Source organism: Mirounga angustirostris, unplaced genomic scaffold, assembly GCF_029215605.1.
Source record: "Mirounga angustirostris isolate CCGP_5_RB_7025 unplaced genomic scaffold, mMirAng1.0.hap1 SCAF_6, whole genome shotgun sequence".
NCBI lineage: Eukaryota > Metazoa > Chordata > Mammalia > Carnivora > Phocidae > Mirounga > Mirounga angustirostris.
Genome location: NW_026991714.1, coordinates 119,465,522 through 119,482,813, shown reverse-complemented (window position 1 = coordinate 119,482,813; position 17,292 = coordinate 119,465,522). Strand labels below are relative to the sequence as shown.

The 17,292-nt window shown below is 42.9% G+C and overlaps 1 protein-coding gene across 6 annotated transcripts in view; it reads left to right on the top strand.

Moving 5' to 3' along the window:
- Positions 1–611: 611 nt before the first annotated feature.
- The window catches only part of HTR7 (5-hydroxytryptamine receptor 7), a 78,173-nt gene continuing 61,492 nt past the window's right edge, over positions 612–17,292 (top strand). For 4 of the 6 annotated variants that reach the window (XM_045878391.3, XM_045878390.3, XM_054508300.2 and 1 more), the window contains exon 1: positions 612–2,013. In XM_045878391.3, coding sequence (XP_045734347.1) covers positions 1,469–2,013 — 545 coding nt within the window. In that variant the 5' untranslated portion in view covers positions 612–1,468. The remainder of the gene's footprint in view (positions 2,014–17,292) is intronic. The other 2 variants (XM_045878392.3, XM_045878389.3) reach the window with 2 other exon arrangements.

The window sequence follows — 17,292 nt, the reverse complement described above, 5'->3', positions numbered from 1 at the left end:
ATCTGGAAAAATAGGGCTAATACCCACCTTGAAGAATGAGAGTATTATTCAGCTCTCAGATCAATACATTTTGAGATTTCTGTTCCCTTTCTTCCTATTTATAATCTGCTAGGGCCTAACTAGAAAAGAAAACAGATTTGATTATTTTTAGACTCTTTAAAGAAATCACTGCTGGTTTCCAATAAAACCTTTATACAAAATGGAGTGAAGTAAGTCTCACAAATAATAAAAATCAGCCACTCTGACAGGGTTTGAATACCAAGGGGATTTTAGGCAATAGGCACTAAGTCTACATACACCTCCAGGATTCTTCTGCAGAACATTATAACCGGTCATTTCTTCGCTTACGGGCAAGATTTCCAGAATACCACGGGAAAATTAACCCTCATTTCAGTATATTAAGCTTTGAAGTCAGAATATAAAAACAGCCCGGGTCTATTTTCAGAGCCCGAGAGGCCCGTTTCCAGACGCTAGAGGGTTAGTCACAATGGGTTTAAGCCCCGTGTTGGTCCCTTCCCCAGAGCCCCCAGCTCCTCCTGGGTGCCAAATCCTGAAGGCATCCCACCCTCTCCCTGCTTTCTTCTGAGCTCCCACCCCCACCCCATTCGGCTGCTTCTCCTTTTCTATCTTCGCTTTCTCTTAAGTGGGCAAAATAGGAAACGGAAGTATCTATTTGTTGCTTGGTGTAGTGCTCCAAAAGGTTTTTTAATTAAGAAAAAAAAAATCCTCTCCAGGTTCATTTTGCAATGAGTCCGAGCGTCCGCCGGCCCCCGAGTCCTCCCCCATCCAAGTGTCGTTCATTCTGTGAGGACGCTCGAGTCTGTCGGAGGGGGTCTGCGCCTCCAGCCGCACAGAGGGATCCGTGAGCGAACGGGCTCGGGATCCGGGGAGGCGCGGGGAGCACCGCCCCCCGCCCGGCAGGGAGGCGCGGGAGAGGCGGCGGCCGGGCACAGCCGGGGAAGCCCGTCCCGGGAGCCCGAGGGGCGCGGGCAGCGGCAGTGGCGGCAGTGGCGGCGGCGGCGGCGGCGGGGACGCGGCGTGGCTGCCGCAGGGGAGCGGCGGCGGCGGCGGCGGCGGGCGCGAGGGGCGGGGCGCACTCCGCAACTTCTGCCGCTGCCTCCTGGGCGCGCTCGGCCGAAGCGCGCGGTTGGTGCGCGCTGCGGGCTGCGGGGCGGCCAGCCGAGCCGTGCCCGCGGGCCCGCGAGCTGCGCGTCGCGGACGTCCGTCGGTGCCGGAGGCGCCTCCCGCAGGGAGTCTCGGCGCGGCCGCGCTTCCGCGTGGTCCGCAGCGGCTGGGGCCCTGGGACGTGCGGGGCCGCGAGGCCGAGCCGAGGCGCCCCCCAGCGGCCGGCGCGCGCTCCATGGCTGGGCCGGGCGGAGCGGAACCCGCGAGGTGAAGCCCCCCGGGCCGGCGGCCGGAGCGCGTGGCGGGGGCGCCGGCTCCATGGGCAGCAGCGCACAGCGGCACGATGATGGACGTTAACAGCAGCGGCCGCCCGGACCTCTATGGGCACCTCCGCTCTTTGCTCCTGCCGGAGGTGGGGCGCGGGCTGCCGGACCTGAGCCCCGACGGCGCCGGCCCGGTCTCGGGCTCCTGGGCGCCGCACCTGCTGCGCGGGGTCCCAGAGGTGACGGCCAGCCCGGTGCCCACCTGGGACGCGCCGCCGGACAATGCCTCTGGCTGCGGGGAGCAGATCAACTACGGCAGAGCCGAGAAAGTTGTGATCGGCTCCATCCTGACGCTTATCACGCTGCTGACGATCGCCGGCAACTGCCTGGTGGTGATCTCGGTGTGCTTCGTCAAGAAGCTCCGCCAGCCCTCCAACTACCTGATCGTGTCCCTGGCGCTGGCCGACCTCTCGGTGGCCGTGGCGGTCATGCCCTTCGTCAGCGTCACCGACCTCATCGGGGGCAAGTGGATCTTTGGCCACTTCTTCTGCAACGTCTTCATCGCCATGGACGTCATGTGCTGCACGGCCTCGATCATGACCCTGTGCGTGATCAGCATCGACAGGTAAGGGCCGGGCCGCCCCGTCCCGGGGTCCGGCTGCGGATGTGCTGGCAGCTCCACCGCGAGCGCTCGCCTTTCCGGGGAGGATAAGCCAGACTCCTCGGCGGGATGAAGGGCTGCGCCTAAAACATCAACCCCCACACATCAACCCTACACCAACCGAGCAACTACAGTTACAGTATAGCCTATATACACCTTTAAAAAAAGAGCCCGAAATGTTCTAGTTTACTGTAGTGAGGGCTTTAAGACCAAAGTTAAAGTATTTTAAGCATTAGCAGTTCCAGCACGGGGTCCCTTGGCTTGGTTTTTAGAAGGAACGGATTTGATCCTTTCTGAGCTCGACAAACCCTTGCTGTGAGTCTGAAAGTGTCATTTCTTACTTTAAGAAATCAGTCGTTGAAAAGCCTTCTTGCTTCCAGATTGTGGGAGCTGCCCCCAGGCAGGGGACTGAGGAGGGTTCCAGAAATGGGGGTTCTACATGTCTAAACGTTGCACCCCTATGATTGCTGATTCTGAATCTCATTCTCCTGGACGTCTGATTTTAGTGTTTGGAAACGCTGTCTGGGTCCTGCAGGCTTGCTGACTGGAGCCTTCCTCCCTGTCTGAATGGTTGGTTCTAGCCTTTCATCATATCCCTTGAGAATCTTCTCTTGAGAACTCCCCAGTGGAGTAATTACAACAGAGGCTGACCATCTGTCAGAGATACTGGGGGAAAAATTCCGGTAAAATTCTTGGGTGTCAGATTGGGCTAGGAGATCCCTGAGGTTTCTTCAGACTCTAGGATTACAGGATGCTGCAATGGAGCTAGTCTTTGGTCCCTGAAACACTGTGCAACTGACAACTCGAAGGATGGTTCCAATGTTCTTTGGCCACCTGATAACTCTGTTTCTCTTGAAACTGAAATAGTAAACCTTAGTGTTCATCCACATAATTCTGCTGGTGTTTTAAAACCTGAACAGGACTGGTATTGCTCATTTTCTTTGTGGACCTACAGAACCTTTAAATGTGTAAACCCTTCAGCATAGAAGAAATGATTGATGCCTCCACACTTAAAATGACAGTGCCTCAAAGGATGGTTTAGCAGGAAACTGAGATTTTCTTCCTTTTCCTCCCTGTAAACACTGCTATTTGTGATTTGTTGGTATTTAACATGTTGTCCTGTTTTAGTGCTTGACCAGAGTTTATAATTACTGAATAAAGAGAATGATAGGAAAGGGGATATTTTCAAGGAAAAAATATATTGTAGCTGCGTTTAAAGATCTAGGTTATTTTTAAAGAATTGACCCTGCCATTTTATATATCATGTTAGGTAGGAGCTTCTGAGAGCAAACAAGGAATTATTTTTAAGAGTAGTGCACGGATGGTATATATGAGAATATTAGCTCAGAACTTGACAGCTGAAGTTCTGAATTACTGTAGTTAAGAATGACAAAAACATATGCACTCACAGTCTGGCTGTGGCAACAGGAAATAAGAGAGTGCATTCAATATACATAGTAAGTATATAAATGAATTGTAAGCATAAAAATTGGACTGCTAAGCCAACCAAATCGGCGCTTCTTGCATGAATGGAGTCCTTTTAAATGGAACTTAGTGTAGTACAACACATATAAATTTATGCTGCAAGAAATGCATTTATAATTTTTTTCCTTTCATAATTGATAAATGATAGGTAAACAGCACAGTATCCTAACTCATCTCCTAGCCCAGCCAGTGCTTCTGTCCTGCTTCTGTCCTGCTGGGCACATTCAGGTTTGCCTTGGGACCACCCTGAGATTCCTATACATGAGCTAAAGGCTTTCTTCACTCAGTGTGCACATGTGACTTACCAGCAAGCAGCAGGAATATCTTGATGACAGAGGTTAATCCTTCTTGGCAAGAGCTTCCAGTTTCTTCATCCAGTATATCCTTACGATTGTCACAAATTGTGGTAATATAGGGTTATAGAGTCTATCTCTTTATTTCCTATGAGAATTGCTCCATTGGTGAATTCTGCTTAAAAAATTATTTTGGAGGATGAACATAGTTTTTTTTTTTTAGATAAAATGAAGAATTGATAACACTGGAAGATATAAATTGCTTTTCTTCCAAGAACACACAAAAATAAAAATGAGAAAAAGGAAAATGCATTTGATATCTAAGGTGAATTACTTCTGGAGACTGTTTTCTTCAGTTTTATTGTAGAATATGACCAATGATATACAAATGTGCTAAGAAAATATGAAAAATTTTCATCTTCATTTATTCATTCCCTCTTGAATACAAGGTTAGGTTACAGTGTACTTTGTGCAGCATAATCAAAGATGAATAATAGTATTCCTGCCTTTGAGCTCTTACTGTATTGTGAGAGTTTGGATATCTTTTGAGCATTTAACGTGTCCAAAATGGAACCTTTGATTTTTCTTAACCACACCCCACCTTACAGGAATGCTTTTCTAGCCTTTTCAAATGCAATTCCATGCTGTTCTTCTGCAGAGTCTTCAACATTCCCTTCCCCATCCTTCTCAGATGATGATTCATGATCATTGAAGAAGTAGCAGTCATTGGATGGGAGCTTCATGATCTCTCCACTACCAAACAGTCTTTCTTACATCTGTTCCCTTTTTATTTCTGTCCAGTTAAAAGGCGAGAAGACATTGTACCCTGGCAAAGACCAAACCACCTGCGCTCCCCATCCCACCCCCTCTCATCTCAAGGATCTTGTTCCTTCCTTGATCCCTCTTCTCTTCTTTGTCTTCAGTGTTTCCTCTCAACTAGGTCAAGCTTGATCTTCTATTTTCCTTTGGCCTTACTTCTCTCTTCAGTTACTTCTCCAGTTCACAGTTAAGCTGCTCAAAGAACTGTGCCCACAAGCTGTCTTTATTTCCTTCCTCCTCAGGTAGATGAGTTTGGCACTCTCAGGTCTACTAAAGTATTTTAACAGGCCTTCCTGGTTTCATTTCTATCCATCCCTCATCCATTGCTCATGAAGTAGCTAGAATGATCTCTTCTAAAAAAATTTGTTTTAAGTGAGATAACATTTACCTATAGTGAAATGCACAGATATTAAATGCATAGCTTGATGTGTTCTGACAAATGTCTGTACTCATGTAACCAACACTCCAATTGGGATATAGCATATTTTTATAATTTTAGAAAGTTGCCTTGTGCCCCTTTCAGAATGATCTTTTAAAACTAGAAATCAGGGGCGCCTGGGTGGCTCAGTTGGTTAAGTGTCTGACTCTTGATTTTGGCTCAGGTCATGATCTCAGGGTCCTGAGATCTTTGAACCCTGGGTGGGGCACTGCACTCAGTGGGAGTCTGCTTGAGATTCTTTCCCTCTTCCCCTCTCCCCACTCGCTCTCTCTCTCTCTCAAATAAATAAATAAATCTTTGAAAAAAATAAAAATAGAAATCAAATTATATTTTACATGCAGTTTAAAACATGCAAAAGAGTGCTATATATACATTGTTTAGGTGAGTTTATATAAAGAGTAAAGGAAAAAAGTGCAGAGGAATGGTGAACACCTCACTCATGGGAGTGGTTATCTCTGGGTGGGGGTGGGGGTGTAATGAGGGAGTAACACGCTTACCAACTATACCCGTAATGTTTTGTTTCTAATTTTAATAGGTGATACAGTCTTGTTATTCTTTATATAACCTTCTGTATGTCTGAAATATATTTTTAATGTCTTTTGGAAATACATATAGAAAATATACAATCCTAAGTATAGAGCTTGATGAATTTCCATGAAGTGAACACTTTGATGTAGTCTACCACTAGATCAAGAAATTGAACATTACCAACCTCCCAGAGGCCCCCTTCTGCCCCTTTCCAGTTTCTGATACTCCAAGGATAACTGTTACCCTGACTTTTAGCATTGTGAATTAATTTCACTTGGTTAGAACCTCATATAAATGGAACAATATAGTATGTACTCTTAATTCTGACTTCTTTTGCTCAATATAATATCTGTGTGATTTATCCATAGTTTATAGTCTTTCGGTACTTTATTTTGTTTTATTTTATTTTATTTCATTTTTTTTGGTGAGTAATATTCCATTTAATTTGTTTATCAATTCACCTGTAGATGGACATTTGAATTGTTTCCAGTTTCTGGATCTTACTAATAGTGCTGCTATAAACATTTATTTGTATACAGGTCATTTTGTGGACTTGTTTCCATTTGTTTTGGGTAAATACAATACTGTATAGTTAAGGTTCCTTATTGTATTTTAATTCTATTTACCCCCTTACATCCTTTGTGTTATTGTTGTCATGCATTTTAATCTACATATTTAAAAGATCTGTTAGATATTATTTTTGTTATTTTAGACAGTCAGTATTCATTCTTATTTCCCCACACATTTACCTTTGCATTGTTCTTTATTTTTTTCCTACATTAACATGCTTTCATCTGGGATTATTTTCTTCTGCCCAGTTAAACTTTCTTTTTTTTTTAATTTAATTTTATTATGTTATGTTAGTCACCATACAATACGTCATTAGTTTTTGATGTAGTGATCCACGATTCATTGTTTTCGTATAATACCAGTTAAACTTTCATTAGCATTTTTAAAAGTGAGGGTTTGTTAGTAAAAATACTGTCAGTTTTTATTTATCTGAAGCTGTCTTAATTTTGCCATCATTTTTGAATGACATTTTCTCTGAGTATGTAATTCTGTATTTGAGGGGTTTTCAGTACTTTAAAACATTCTTCCATTGTCTTCATGTTACCATCATTTCTGTTGAAAAATCAGCCGTTAACCAACATTATTATCATGCCTTTGAAGATAATATCTTTTTTTCTTCTGCTTGCTTTTAGGATTTTCTCCTTGTCTTTAATTTTTATCAGTTTTTCTGTGATGTCCCCAGGTGTGGCATTATTGATTATTTTTTGCTGTTTGTTTGCGGTCAACCCTGCTGGGATTCTTAGTAATTTTTGTATTTGTGCATTAAAGTCTCTAATCAGTTTGCTGTTATCTCTTTAAATAATTTTACTGTCCCATTCTTTCTCTCTTCTGTGTCTCAAATTTACATAATTTAGAACTTTTACTCTATCACACATGTCTCTTACACTCTTTCTTTATTTTCCGTTTTCCATTTTACTCTGTGCTTCAGTTTTAAAAAACTTTTTGACCTGCCTTCCAATTTATTAATCATCTCTTCTGCTTGTCTGATCTGTTGTTCAGCCTTATCTATTGAGTTATTAATTTCACACTCCTAGAAGTTCCATTTGATCCTTTTTTTCTGATTTGATCCTTTTTCTTGATTCTAATTCTCTGCCTTATGTAATTTCTCCTTCTTGTTATTATATTCTTGAGTATACCTAGTCTCTTTTTATACTAATTCCAATATCTGAATCACTTGCGGTTTCTTTGTTTGTGATCTTTTTTTTTTTGGTTCCCTTCTGGGTTTTGGGTCTATGTCCTGGCAAGCCTAGTATATTTGATTATATACTCAGTATTTTGTATGAAAAATTATAGATGTTGTAGATGATGTTGTTTTCCTCAAGAAAAAATAGCTGCTAGGCAGGCATATTGGTGGACTTATTATTGTAATCCAGTTAGGGGTTGTGCTAACTATAGGTAATGTTTTAGGTGTTTTTTTTTTTTTTTTTAAGATTGACAGAGAGAGAGACAGTGAGAGAGGAAACACAAGCAGCGGGAGTGGGAGAGGGAGAAGCAGGCCTCCTGCGGAGCAGGGAGCCTGATGCAGGGCTTGATCCCAGGACCCTGGGATCGTGACCTGAGCTGAAGGCAGATGCTTAACCACTGAGCCACCCAGGCACCCCTAATGTTTTAGTTTTGCTAGAGCTCTGTCTGCTACTGGCTGATGCCTCTTTCTGGGGGTGTAGCCTTCTTGGGATTTCAGCTAAGAGCATGGGGTGTTCTCAGTGTCTTCTCCTGCTGGCTTGTTCAGAACTGTAATTGTTCTCTCCTCAGCACTGTGAGATGGTTAAAACTCCTACTGAAAACCTTTTGGGAGCTTTCTCCTTGGCTTCTCAGCCTCCTGCCCTGCACAACTTCAGAACTCAAGCAACGTCTTGAGGGGGAACACCAGCCAAGTGTTGGGCTTAGTTTTCTGCTCCTTCCTTCTTATGGGGATCTTGGACTCTCAGGTCTTTAATTTTTGTCTATCTCCAAGAGACTACCAAAATTTTTTCTGGCATTGTTGCCTCTTCATAAGTAGCTCTGCCTGAGGCTCCTTGCCTGGATCCTCAGCCCCTTCCCCTCACCTAGTTTTGGCAAATGTCCCAGGGGAAAGAGTGGCGGCAGAATTTTGGCTCACCTCTCTGTGGTTCTCTCCTCTACAGGATTATTTTGTCCCTTCAACTCCTGGTTGTCTCAGAAACTCTGATGGCTACAAACAGGGTTGTGTGTGTGTGTGTGTGTGTGTGTGTGCTTTATCCAGCTTTTTTAGTTGTTTCAGCAGAAGCATTGGTCTGAAGCATCATGCAACCTCATCATAGCTACAAGTGGATGTGCGCCTGAAATATTTTAAATATATACAAATACAGAAGTATAATTATGTAAATTGCTCTTCTGAAAACCTTTCATTGGCTTTTCATTTCACTTGGAATAAAATTGAAAGTGCTTAGCACATCTTTAAGGTCCTTGATTTGTCCCTGCCTTACTTCGCAATAACATTTTGTACCACATTCCCTCTTGCTTTCCAAAGTGTAGTCCCACTGACATTTGCAGTTTCTCCATAATGCCAGATTCTTTCCGAAATCAGGTCCATTCCATGCAAACCCACCAACTAACATATTTGCAAAACTATGATTTCATGTCTGGAGTTCTATTCCCTAATGTATCTATTCTCTAATATATATTTTTTAATCCCAAGTTGGAAAGCCTGAACGTGTTTAATGCTCCAGAATGGCAACAGTTAAAATATTTGTAAAATGCCAAGTATTGACAAGGATGTAGAGCAAAGGGTACTTTCATACATTACCAGTAGAATTGTGAATTGGTGAATCACGTTGAAAATAGTTTGGCATTATTGTGTACTGTTGAAGATACATACAGCCTATGATTTTGGTGTTTTACCATTAGGTATGTATCAGAGAGATTCTTGTCAACAAAAGTCTTGTATAAGAATGCTTATAGTATCCACAAACTTGGAATCCTAAAACTTGAAATAATACATATATGCAACAAGTAGAATGGATAAACAAATAAATTGTGGTACATTTGCATAATAGAATACTATTCGATAGTGGTCATCCAACTTCAGCATGTATCAGGACTATCTGGAGGGCTTATTAAAACACAGATTGCTGGGTCCCACCCCAAGGGTTTCTGATTCGGTAAGTCTAGGGTAGAGCCAAATAATTTGCATTTCAGATTCCCAGATGATTCTGATGCTCCTGGTTTTGGGACCTTAGTTAGAGAACCACTGCTATACAGCAATGAAAATGAACAAACTGTGGTTAAAATGAATCTTGCGAAGTAATTTGAACAATTTTTTGTCATAAAAAATTTGAAGCATATTTAAAGGTCAAGAATACAGTATGAAGAACCTAATGTATCCATTGCCTAGCTTCAACAGTGATGAATTTATGGCCAACATTCAACATTGTGACTCCTTCATCTTCACAGTATTTTAAATCAAATTTCAGATGTCATGTCATTTCACCCATAAATACTTTGGGGTCACAAACGTAATGCTGAGCAGAAGAAGCAGAGTCCCAAAGAACACATACAATGTGATTCCATTAGTATAAAAATTTGAAACAAACAACCTTGTTCAGAGACCCAGGGAAGTGGAAATTTTAGGAAGAAAAGGAAGGAGATAGATCATGAGACCAAGGAGAGTGATTACCTCTAGGCATGCTTCTGAAGTGCTGTCATGTTTTATTTCTTGACTGTAGTGATAATCACATGAGTGTTCGCTTTTTAAATTACCGCTAAAGCATCCATGTATATTCTAGGTGCTTTCCTGCTTCCGCATTTTGTTTTATAATCAAAAGGATGGAAGTCTTTATTTGATGACATCTTGTGAGGATTCACATCAGATGGATGGTCAGTCCTAGCAGGTGCACTTACTGTTTCAGTGCTGTCAGCCACCGTTCATTTTTTAGCTTCATGCGTGAGGGCAAGGGTCATCTTGGGGTTGTTAACAGTTACAGGAACTCATCTGACTTATTTGCAAGAGCCGTGCTCCTTAGCTCTGACTGGTGTCTGGCTAAAGCCTTGCCTCCTCGCCAGGTACTGTGACTCATTCGCTTCGATGATCTGAGTTGTACTCTTGGCTTTCATTCCGCTGTGATCAGCAGTGCAGGGAGCCTTCTGGCTTCTCTGGATTGCCTTTCTCTTTGAAGAAGTCATCCTTGCTCATCTCTAAATTAATTTTCATTCAACTTGTAGGTACACTTTAAGGGTTGATAGAATCCTCTTCTAGCTTTGCTATGGGAAGGTGAGAGGGAAGAGAATAAATGGATCTTCTTTTGTGAGTGACGCTTCCCACAAACTACTTTTGTTTCTTCTTATGAGTTAGCTGGCAGAAATGCTAGCAGCTAATAGGTGTTCAGTGCTTTATTGTTCACAGACCACTTTCCACATGCAGAAATCTCCTTTGATCTTCCAACAACATTGTGAAGTGGGCATTATTATCTGCACTCAGTGTGGGAGGAACTGGAGGGAGAAAGTGACTTGTCCAAAGACACAGTTTGCATGGGTGAAACCTGTGTTCAAAGCCTCTTCAAGTACCATGTATTAATGTGTATATATTTAAGGAAAATAGAAGTTTAGATACAGCCATGATGGAGTTAAATCCTGATCGAGGTCTCAGAAGAAATGTTGAATTAGACTGGTGATGGAAAGGCAGGAGAGTTTCCAGGCAAGGGGAACAGAGATGCCAAGAGGCTGGAGGCAGTGAATCATTCTGTGAGCAAATGTACAGAGAGGGAACCAGAAGGCATCCCAGGTGAGGGAATAGCACAGGAAAAGCCCAAGTCTGCCAGATCTTGCCCCTTGTGGCAGATGCTGCTGGTTGCCTTTCTTGACCCCCGTCACCCTATTCCTCCTTACTTACAGGAATTCCTGTTTTCACCTGGGAATATGGCTTCCCAGAATAAAGACTACATTTTCTTTCTTTCTTCTTCTTCTTTTTTTAAAATTTATTTTATTTTATTTATTTGAGAGAGAGAGTGAGCACGAGCAAACGAGAGAGCATGAGCAGGGGGAGGGGTAGAAGGAGTGGGACAAGCAGGTTCCCCATTGAGCAGGACGCCCCATTTGGGGCTTAATCCCAGGACCCTGGGGATCATGACCTGAGCTGAAGGCAGATGCTTAACTGACTGAGCCACCCAAGTGCCCCAAAGATGAGATTTTTTACTCTCCCATACAGCTAGGTGTGGCCGTGTTACCAAATTTTGACCCAAGAGATGTTAGTAGAAGTATTGTGTTTCAGCTTCTTGGGAATTCCCTTCGAGACATTTTGGTATGTGTGTTCTTCCTCTTTTTTTTTTGTCCTTGGCTCCGTCTTGCCAACTGGCATTTAAGTATGGTGCCTAGAGGTCTGGCTGTCATCTTGGTCAAGAGAGGGCCACACTTGGGAGGAAGGAGTGGTGTGCAGGAAGGATAACCTGGATCCTGGAGGACTGTGGATTCCACAGGGTTCTTGGAACCCTGACTTCTTAGTAATGGGTGAATAGATACCATTTTGTTCTGTGTCACAACTGCTGAATGTAAGTGCCAGTTTCTTACTCCACTCACTGCTCCTTCCCATGGATGTCCACATGTATATATCATAAAACATTGTGGAGGGTGTCGCTGTGTCATTCTCTTTTGGAAATCCTTTAGGAATAAAAACTACCATTTTTGAGAGCCTTTGGTGCTACATAAATTCCTAGAGACTCGACACACAATATCTCATTTACTTTTCATAGCAAGGGTGTTTACTGAGTGTCTGTCATTGAGTGTCTCTGCTGGCCAAAGGTGAACAAGAGAAAGTATGAACATTTTTAATCCTGTTCTGTAGATGAGGAAGCTGAGGGAACATGCACATTCTATGTGGCAGGAACAGCATTTGGATCAAAAGCCCATGTGTTCCTCTCTATCACTGTTAATGATAGCCTGCTGCATGAGTAGAACATTGTTAGAACAGCATTTAAGGCCCTTTATAATTTAACTCCAGCTTCTCTTATTGCCTCAGTTGGACTAACTCCATCATAGGACCCTCCCTTTCAATGTCGGAACAAAGCTAATGCTCTTACCCCCAAACTTGTTCCTCTTCTAACATTCCCATCCCAATCAATCTGCACCCGTTTACTTTGCTAGATATTTAGGTACAATCTTTGAAACTTCCCATTCAGCCCCCTGCTCTCACTAGCCAATCACCAAATCCTCTCCTTCTCCCCACAGCCATGTCCAGCAACTCACCTGGAGCCCCCATCATCTTTCATTTGGACCACTCAAAGTAGCCTCCCAGGAGGCTCCCTGTATCTACTGCCCCATGTTAATGCAGCATGTGTAACCCTAGCTGAAGAATAAAATCACCTGGGAAATTAAAAAAAAAAAAAAGCAATTCTTGGAGCCCAGCTCTAGAGAGATCCTGATTTAATTGGTCTGGGTGGGCTTGGGCATCAGTATGTTTGAAAATAACCCCCCCCCCCGGTGATTCTAATGTATATCACGATGGAGAATCCGAGTTAGGATGTTCTTTTAAAAAGGCAAATGCAATTTTATTCATAGTTCCTGAACTTATCTGCATATTAGAATCACCTAGGAATCTTCAAAAAATTCCAGAGCCCACACCCAGGCCATACACAAGCCCAACTAATGCACAGCCTCTGTGGATAGGACTCATGCACCCATATTTTGGAAGCTCCCGGGTTAGTCCAATGTGCAGATAGGTTCGGACACTACTGGATTATGCTGTTCTCCTGCTTCTTTAATGGGTTAATGAGTTCCCCTTTTCTTGGGATGAGATCCTAAATGTTCATTGTGACCTAAAAGATTATATAATCTGACCTCTGCCTACCTCACTAGATTGGGGGTTAGCAAACTTTTTTTCTGTAAAGGGGTGGATAAATATTTTAGTAAATATTTTAGGCTTGTGTGTCATGTGGTCTCTGCTTTAACTACTTTGCCACTGTAGTTTGAAAGCAGCTGTAGGCATTATGTAGATATATGGGAGTGGCTGTGTTCCAATAAAACTTTATTTATTGATAGTGCAATTTGAATTTCATGTCATTTTTATATCTCATTAAACATTCTTTTTTATTTGTTCAACTATTTTAAAATATAAAAACCATTCTTAGCTAGGGGTACTATACAAAAATAGGCAGGCCAGATTTGACCCTGCAGGAGTTTGCCAACTTTTGCCCAAGATTCGATTCGATTCGATTCAATTCAATTCAATTCAATTCAATTCAATTCAATTCTCTGTTGATCGGTCTATCTATCTATCTATCTATCTATCTATCTATCTATCTATCTATCTATCTATCATCTATCTCCCCATCTCCCCCAAGCCCCCAATATTCTGACAACCTTGTTCTTTTTTTAGTTCCTTGACATTTTGATGTTCAGGGCCTTCACAAGTCTTTCTATTGCCCCCCTCCCTTTTCTACCTCTTTGGCTGGCTAATTTTTATCACTCTTCAGACAGGTCCCTGATTAGATGTTACTGTCTCATGCAAGCAATCCTAGAATCTCCAGACAATCTTAAACAGTCTTATAACTCCCTGCATTTTTTCTTAATAACACTCCCCTCGATGTGTAATTAATGGTTTGTGAAATTAACTGTAATAAATGCATGATTTGTGAGCTCAACCATCCATACGTTCTGCATAGCAGGACCTGTACATTCTGCATGGAATCATTCCATATATTCTGCATGGCAGGAGTCTGTCTTGTGGGAGACTGTATCCCCATCCCCAGCATAGTACTGGCACATGGTAGGTGTTTAGTTAATCATTGTGGGTTGATTTGAGGAAGGAAGGTGGGTACCTCAGATTCCCAAAGGTCTGGCCTTGACTTCTTATTTTCCAGGTTTCTGGGAAACATTCTTCCTGGTGACAACATAGAAGTTTCCTTGGGAAACCAAATTAGGATTAGGGGATTGATGGAACAGAAGCAGCATGGAGGCAATGGGACAGCCCCAAGGGATTGTCCCATCAAGTTGTAGTAGGCTGCTGACTTTAACAAAGCCCCAGGGATACTGAACACTTAGCAGCTTAGAGCCAGGGGTTGGCTCTTTATTATCCTCATTGTTGTGCCATGGAGCAGGAGGAAAATGCAGGCGAAACTGAATGAAAATCCCAGAGCCTTTTTCTTTCAGTGAAGAAACATATTCAGTGAAGTAAACAAGCTCACACATCCCAGAAGGAGAGTCCCACGTGTCAGGCATGAAGGCGATGGCCAAGCAGGGAGAACAGTAACTGGCATTTGCAATGCCATTTGTTGAGTGCATACTTTGTGCCAGGCCCACTGCCAAGGGCTTTGTGTAATTCATCTCACTTCATCCCCATGACCACTCTGTGGGCACTCTCATCCTGGCCACCTGTGTGAAGAGCAAAGGGAGGCTGTTAGAGCTTGAATAACTTGCCCAACGGCACACAGGAAGAAAGTAGTGGAATCACATTTGGCTGGGGAGATGTCTGACTTCAGGTCTTTTGAGACACAGAGGGGTGTTGACTTTGTGAACATCATTTGTGAACTGCATCAAGCACTAGATGTTTTCTTCTGCCTTTCAGAGAGGACAAAGGTGATGTGAATATAATAGTAATTGTGTTAGCACAAGTCCATAGGCTCTTACCTAATATCCTAGGAGCCAGATGTGTTTTGGCACCCTCTCCTCCATTGTTGATCTAGGGCATCTCCACCCCAGTCCATCTGTTAGCTTTTGGGTTAGGGTTAGGGTGAGTCATTATGGAATCTTAAAATCCATTTTTTCACTGGTTTAAGAAAGACTCTTGAGCAGCAGGCCCTAACAGGCCAGGTGTGTTTGTGTGTGTGTGTGTGTGTGTGTGTGTGTGTGAGAGAGAGAGAGAGAGAGAAAGAAAGAGAGAGAGAGAGAATGCATGAGCAAGTTAGAGGAGATGGTGGAGCTGAGATTTCTTTAATAACCAAACCCTTGTTACTTGTCTCCTAGATATTGAAGTACTGTGGCCATACAAATGTGGATAAAGACACAGCCCCGTCTTAGTTGAGCATAAATTAAGATGATTTATTCACATATCAGAAAATTTGGACCTTTAAAAGGTTAGCTTATCCATATTGCTCTCTAGTCAATCCCTGTGTGCTATGAGCTTTCTGGAGGAGATTATGAGTCATTTAGCTTCTAGTTGCAAACAGTTGGGTTGTCTGAGTGCTTCCATCAGTAAAAACTCAGGTACTCCGTGGTCTGTTTTTGGACAGCCTTTCTGTGCCTGAAGAATCCTTGCTAAGCACTGCCGCGCAGTGACGGCTCCGGGGTCAGACCTGCGTGCTCACTCTTCCAGTGTTGTAGTGAGGGCGCAGGATGCCGGCCTCTGCGGACTGAGCAACTATGGGCCTCGGGGGGAGGACTCGCAGTGCATCTGTGTGCGGAGCTTTAGTTTTGCTCATTTACCCAGTTTGCCTTCTCACTTTCATCATGGGCTCTGTTCTGATTCAAATTCCTGAGCATTTGATATTTCTGGGCATTCTGATAAAATTTTCTACTCTTTCAAAGAATGGCAGCTGGATGGCTTTCTTCCTTCCAAATGGTTCTTTCATCCGGAACATCTGTCAGAACTATCCACCTATAGGGGGCTGTCAGTCTTAATGCTTCAACCTAAGAGACTTCAATGATGCGCTTCGGTCCAGCTATAATCAATCTGCCTGAATATTTCAGAATTGTATTTTGGGGAATACATATTCTGTATGTTTGGTTTGAAAAAGTCTCTGATATTCTCAATAAAAGTCTTTGAAAATTCTTCCGTTTTGGCAAATAGATTGCCTGTGGTTTCATACCTGATAGTTCTGGGGCTCCTGCAGGCCCCTGCCACTCTGGCTTCCTTCCCGGATCACAAACGTGAGAGGCCTTTATTAGCAACTTCTTAACATATCAAAATTGTCTTTTCTTATTATGGGAGTCATAGAGGATTCATCTTTTCATTTCTTCATTTCATTTCTTCAACCTTTGCTGGTTACTCAATCTTCATTAGTTACTCCTCTGTATCCTAAACAAGGCAAAAATAAGGTCTTTGCTTTCTTGAATCTTATATTCTAGTAAGAATAAATGGGCTGAGAACAGATACATTTTTAAAAACCACTGATTAATTGGTAATATGTACCATTTGGAGAGTTAAAACAGAGCGATATATTAATTAGAGTGGGTAATCGTAGAAGACCTTTCTGAGGTGGTGATATATACACTGAGATATAAATCACATGGCAGAACTGGGAGACCAATCGGAAGGCTTCCACAGTCATCAAGGGAAGAGATAATTGGGAATAGCGAAGATGGAGAAAAGTGGAGGGATGCAAGATATGTCTTGGAGGTGCATCGGCAGGACTAACTGAGGGTTGGATGTGGGGAGTGAGGGACAGAGAAGAATTAAGGATGACGTGATTTTGGCCTAAAACCCAGCACCCAGCAGAGGGTGATGCTGTTTACTGAACGGGAAAGTAGTAGGACTGGTGGTAAAAATCACGAATTCTCTTTTGAATGGTAAGTTTGGTGTCCGTGGACATTTGGATGTAAGTGTCTAGAGATATACATTTGGATGTCATTGTAAATGATATTTAAAGCCACAGGGTGGGAGAGGATAGATAGGAAAAGGGGCCTGGATACCAAGCCTTTGGGAGATAAAATATTTAGCGGTCAAGTGGAGAGGACAAACTAGCAAAGTTTAAAAAGGGATGGTCAGTGAAACATGAGGAACACCTGGAGAATGTGCTATCTAGGAAATCAAGGGAAATGTATTTTGACAAAGACAGAATATCAACTCTGTCAAATGGTGTTGTAGAAGGCTAGAAAAGTGACCAGTCAATTTGGTGACCTTGAGGTCTAGTCATCTTGAGAAGAGCAGCTTCAATAGAGCTGTGGAACGGAAGCCCAGATGGAGTGAGGTGAAGAGAGGACAAGAGGAAAGAAGTGGAGACGGTGACTAAAAATGGCTCTTTTGAGAAGTTTTGCTGATAGCTACTTAGCTGGGAGTCAGGAAACTGAGCTTCCAGCCTCATATCTGAAGTACCATTGGGGCATGGTACCCCAATGATAGTTACTTAAGTACATGTCGTAAATTCCATTACAATGGGCAAGAAATTTGACCTCATTTTTCACTTCTACTTCCTTGCACTTACAGAGTTCCTGGCACACAGTAGG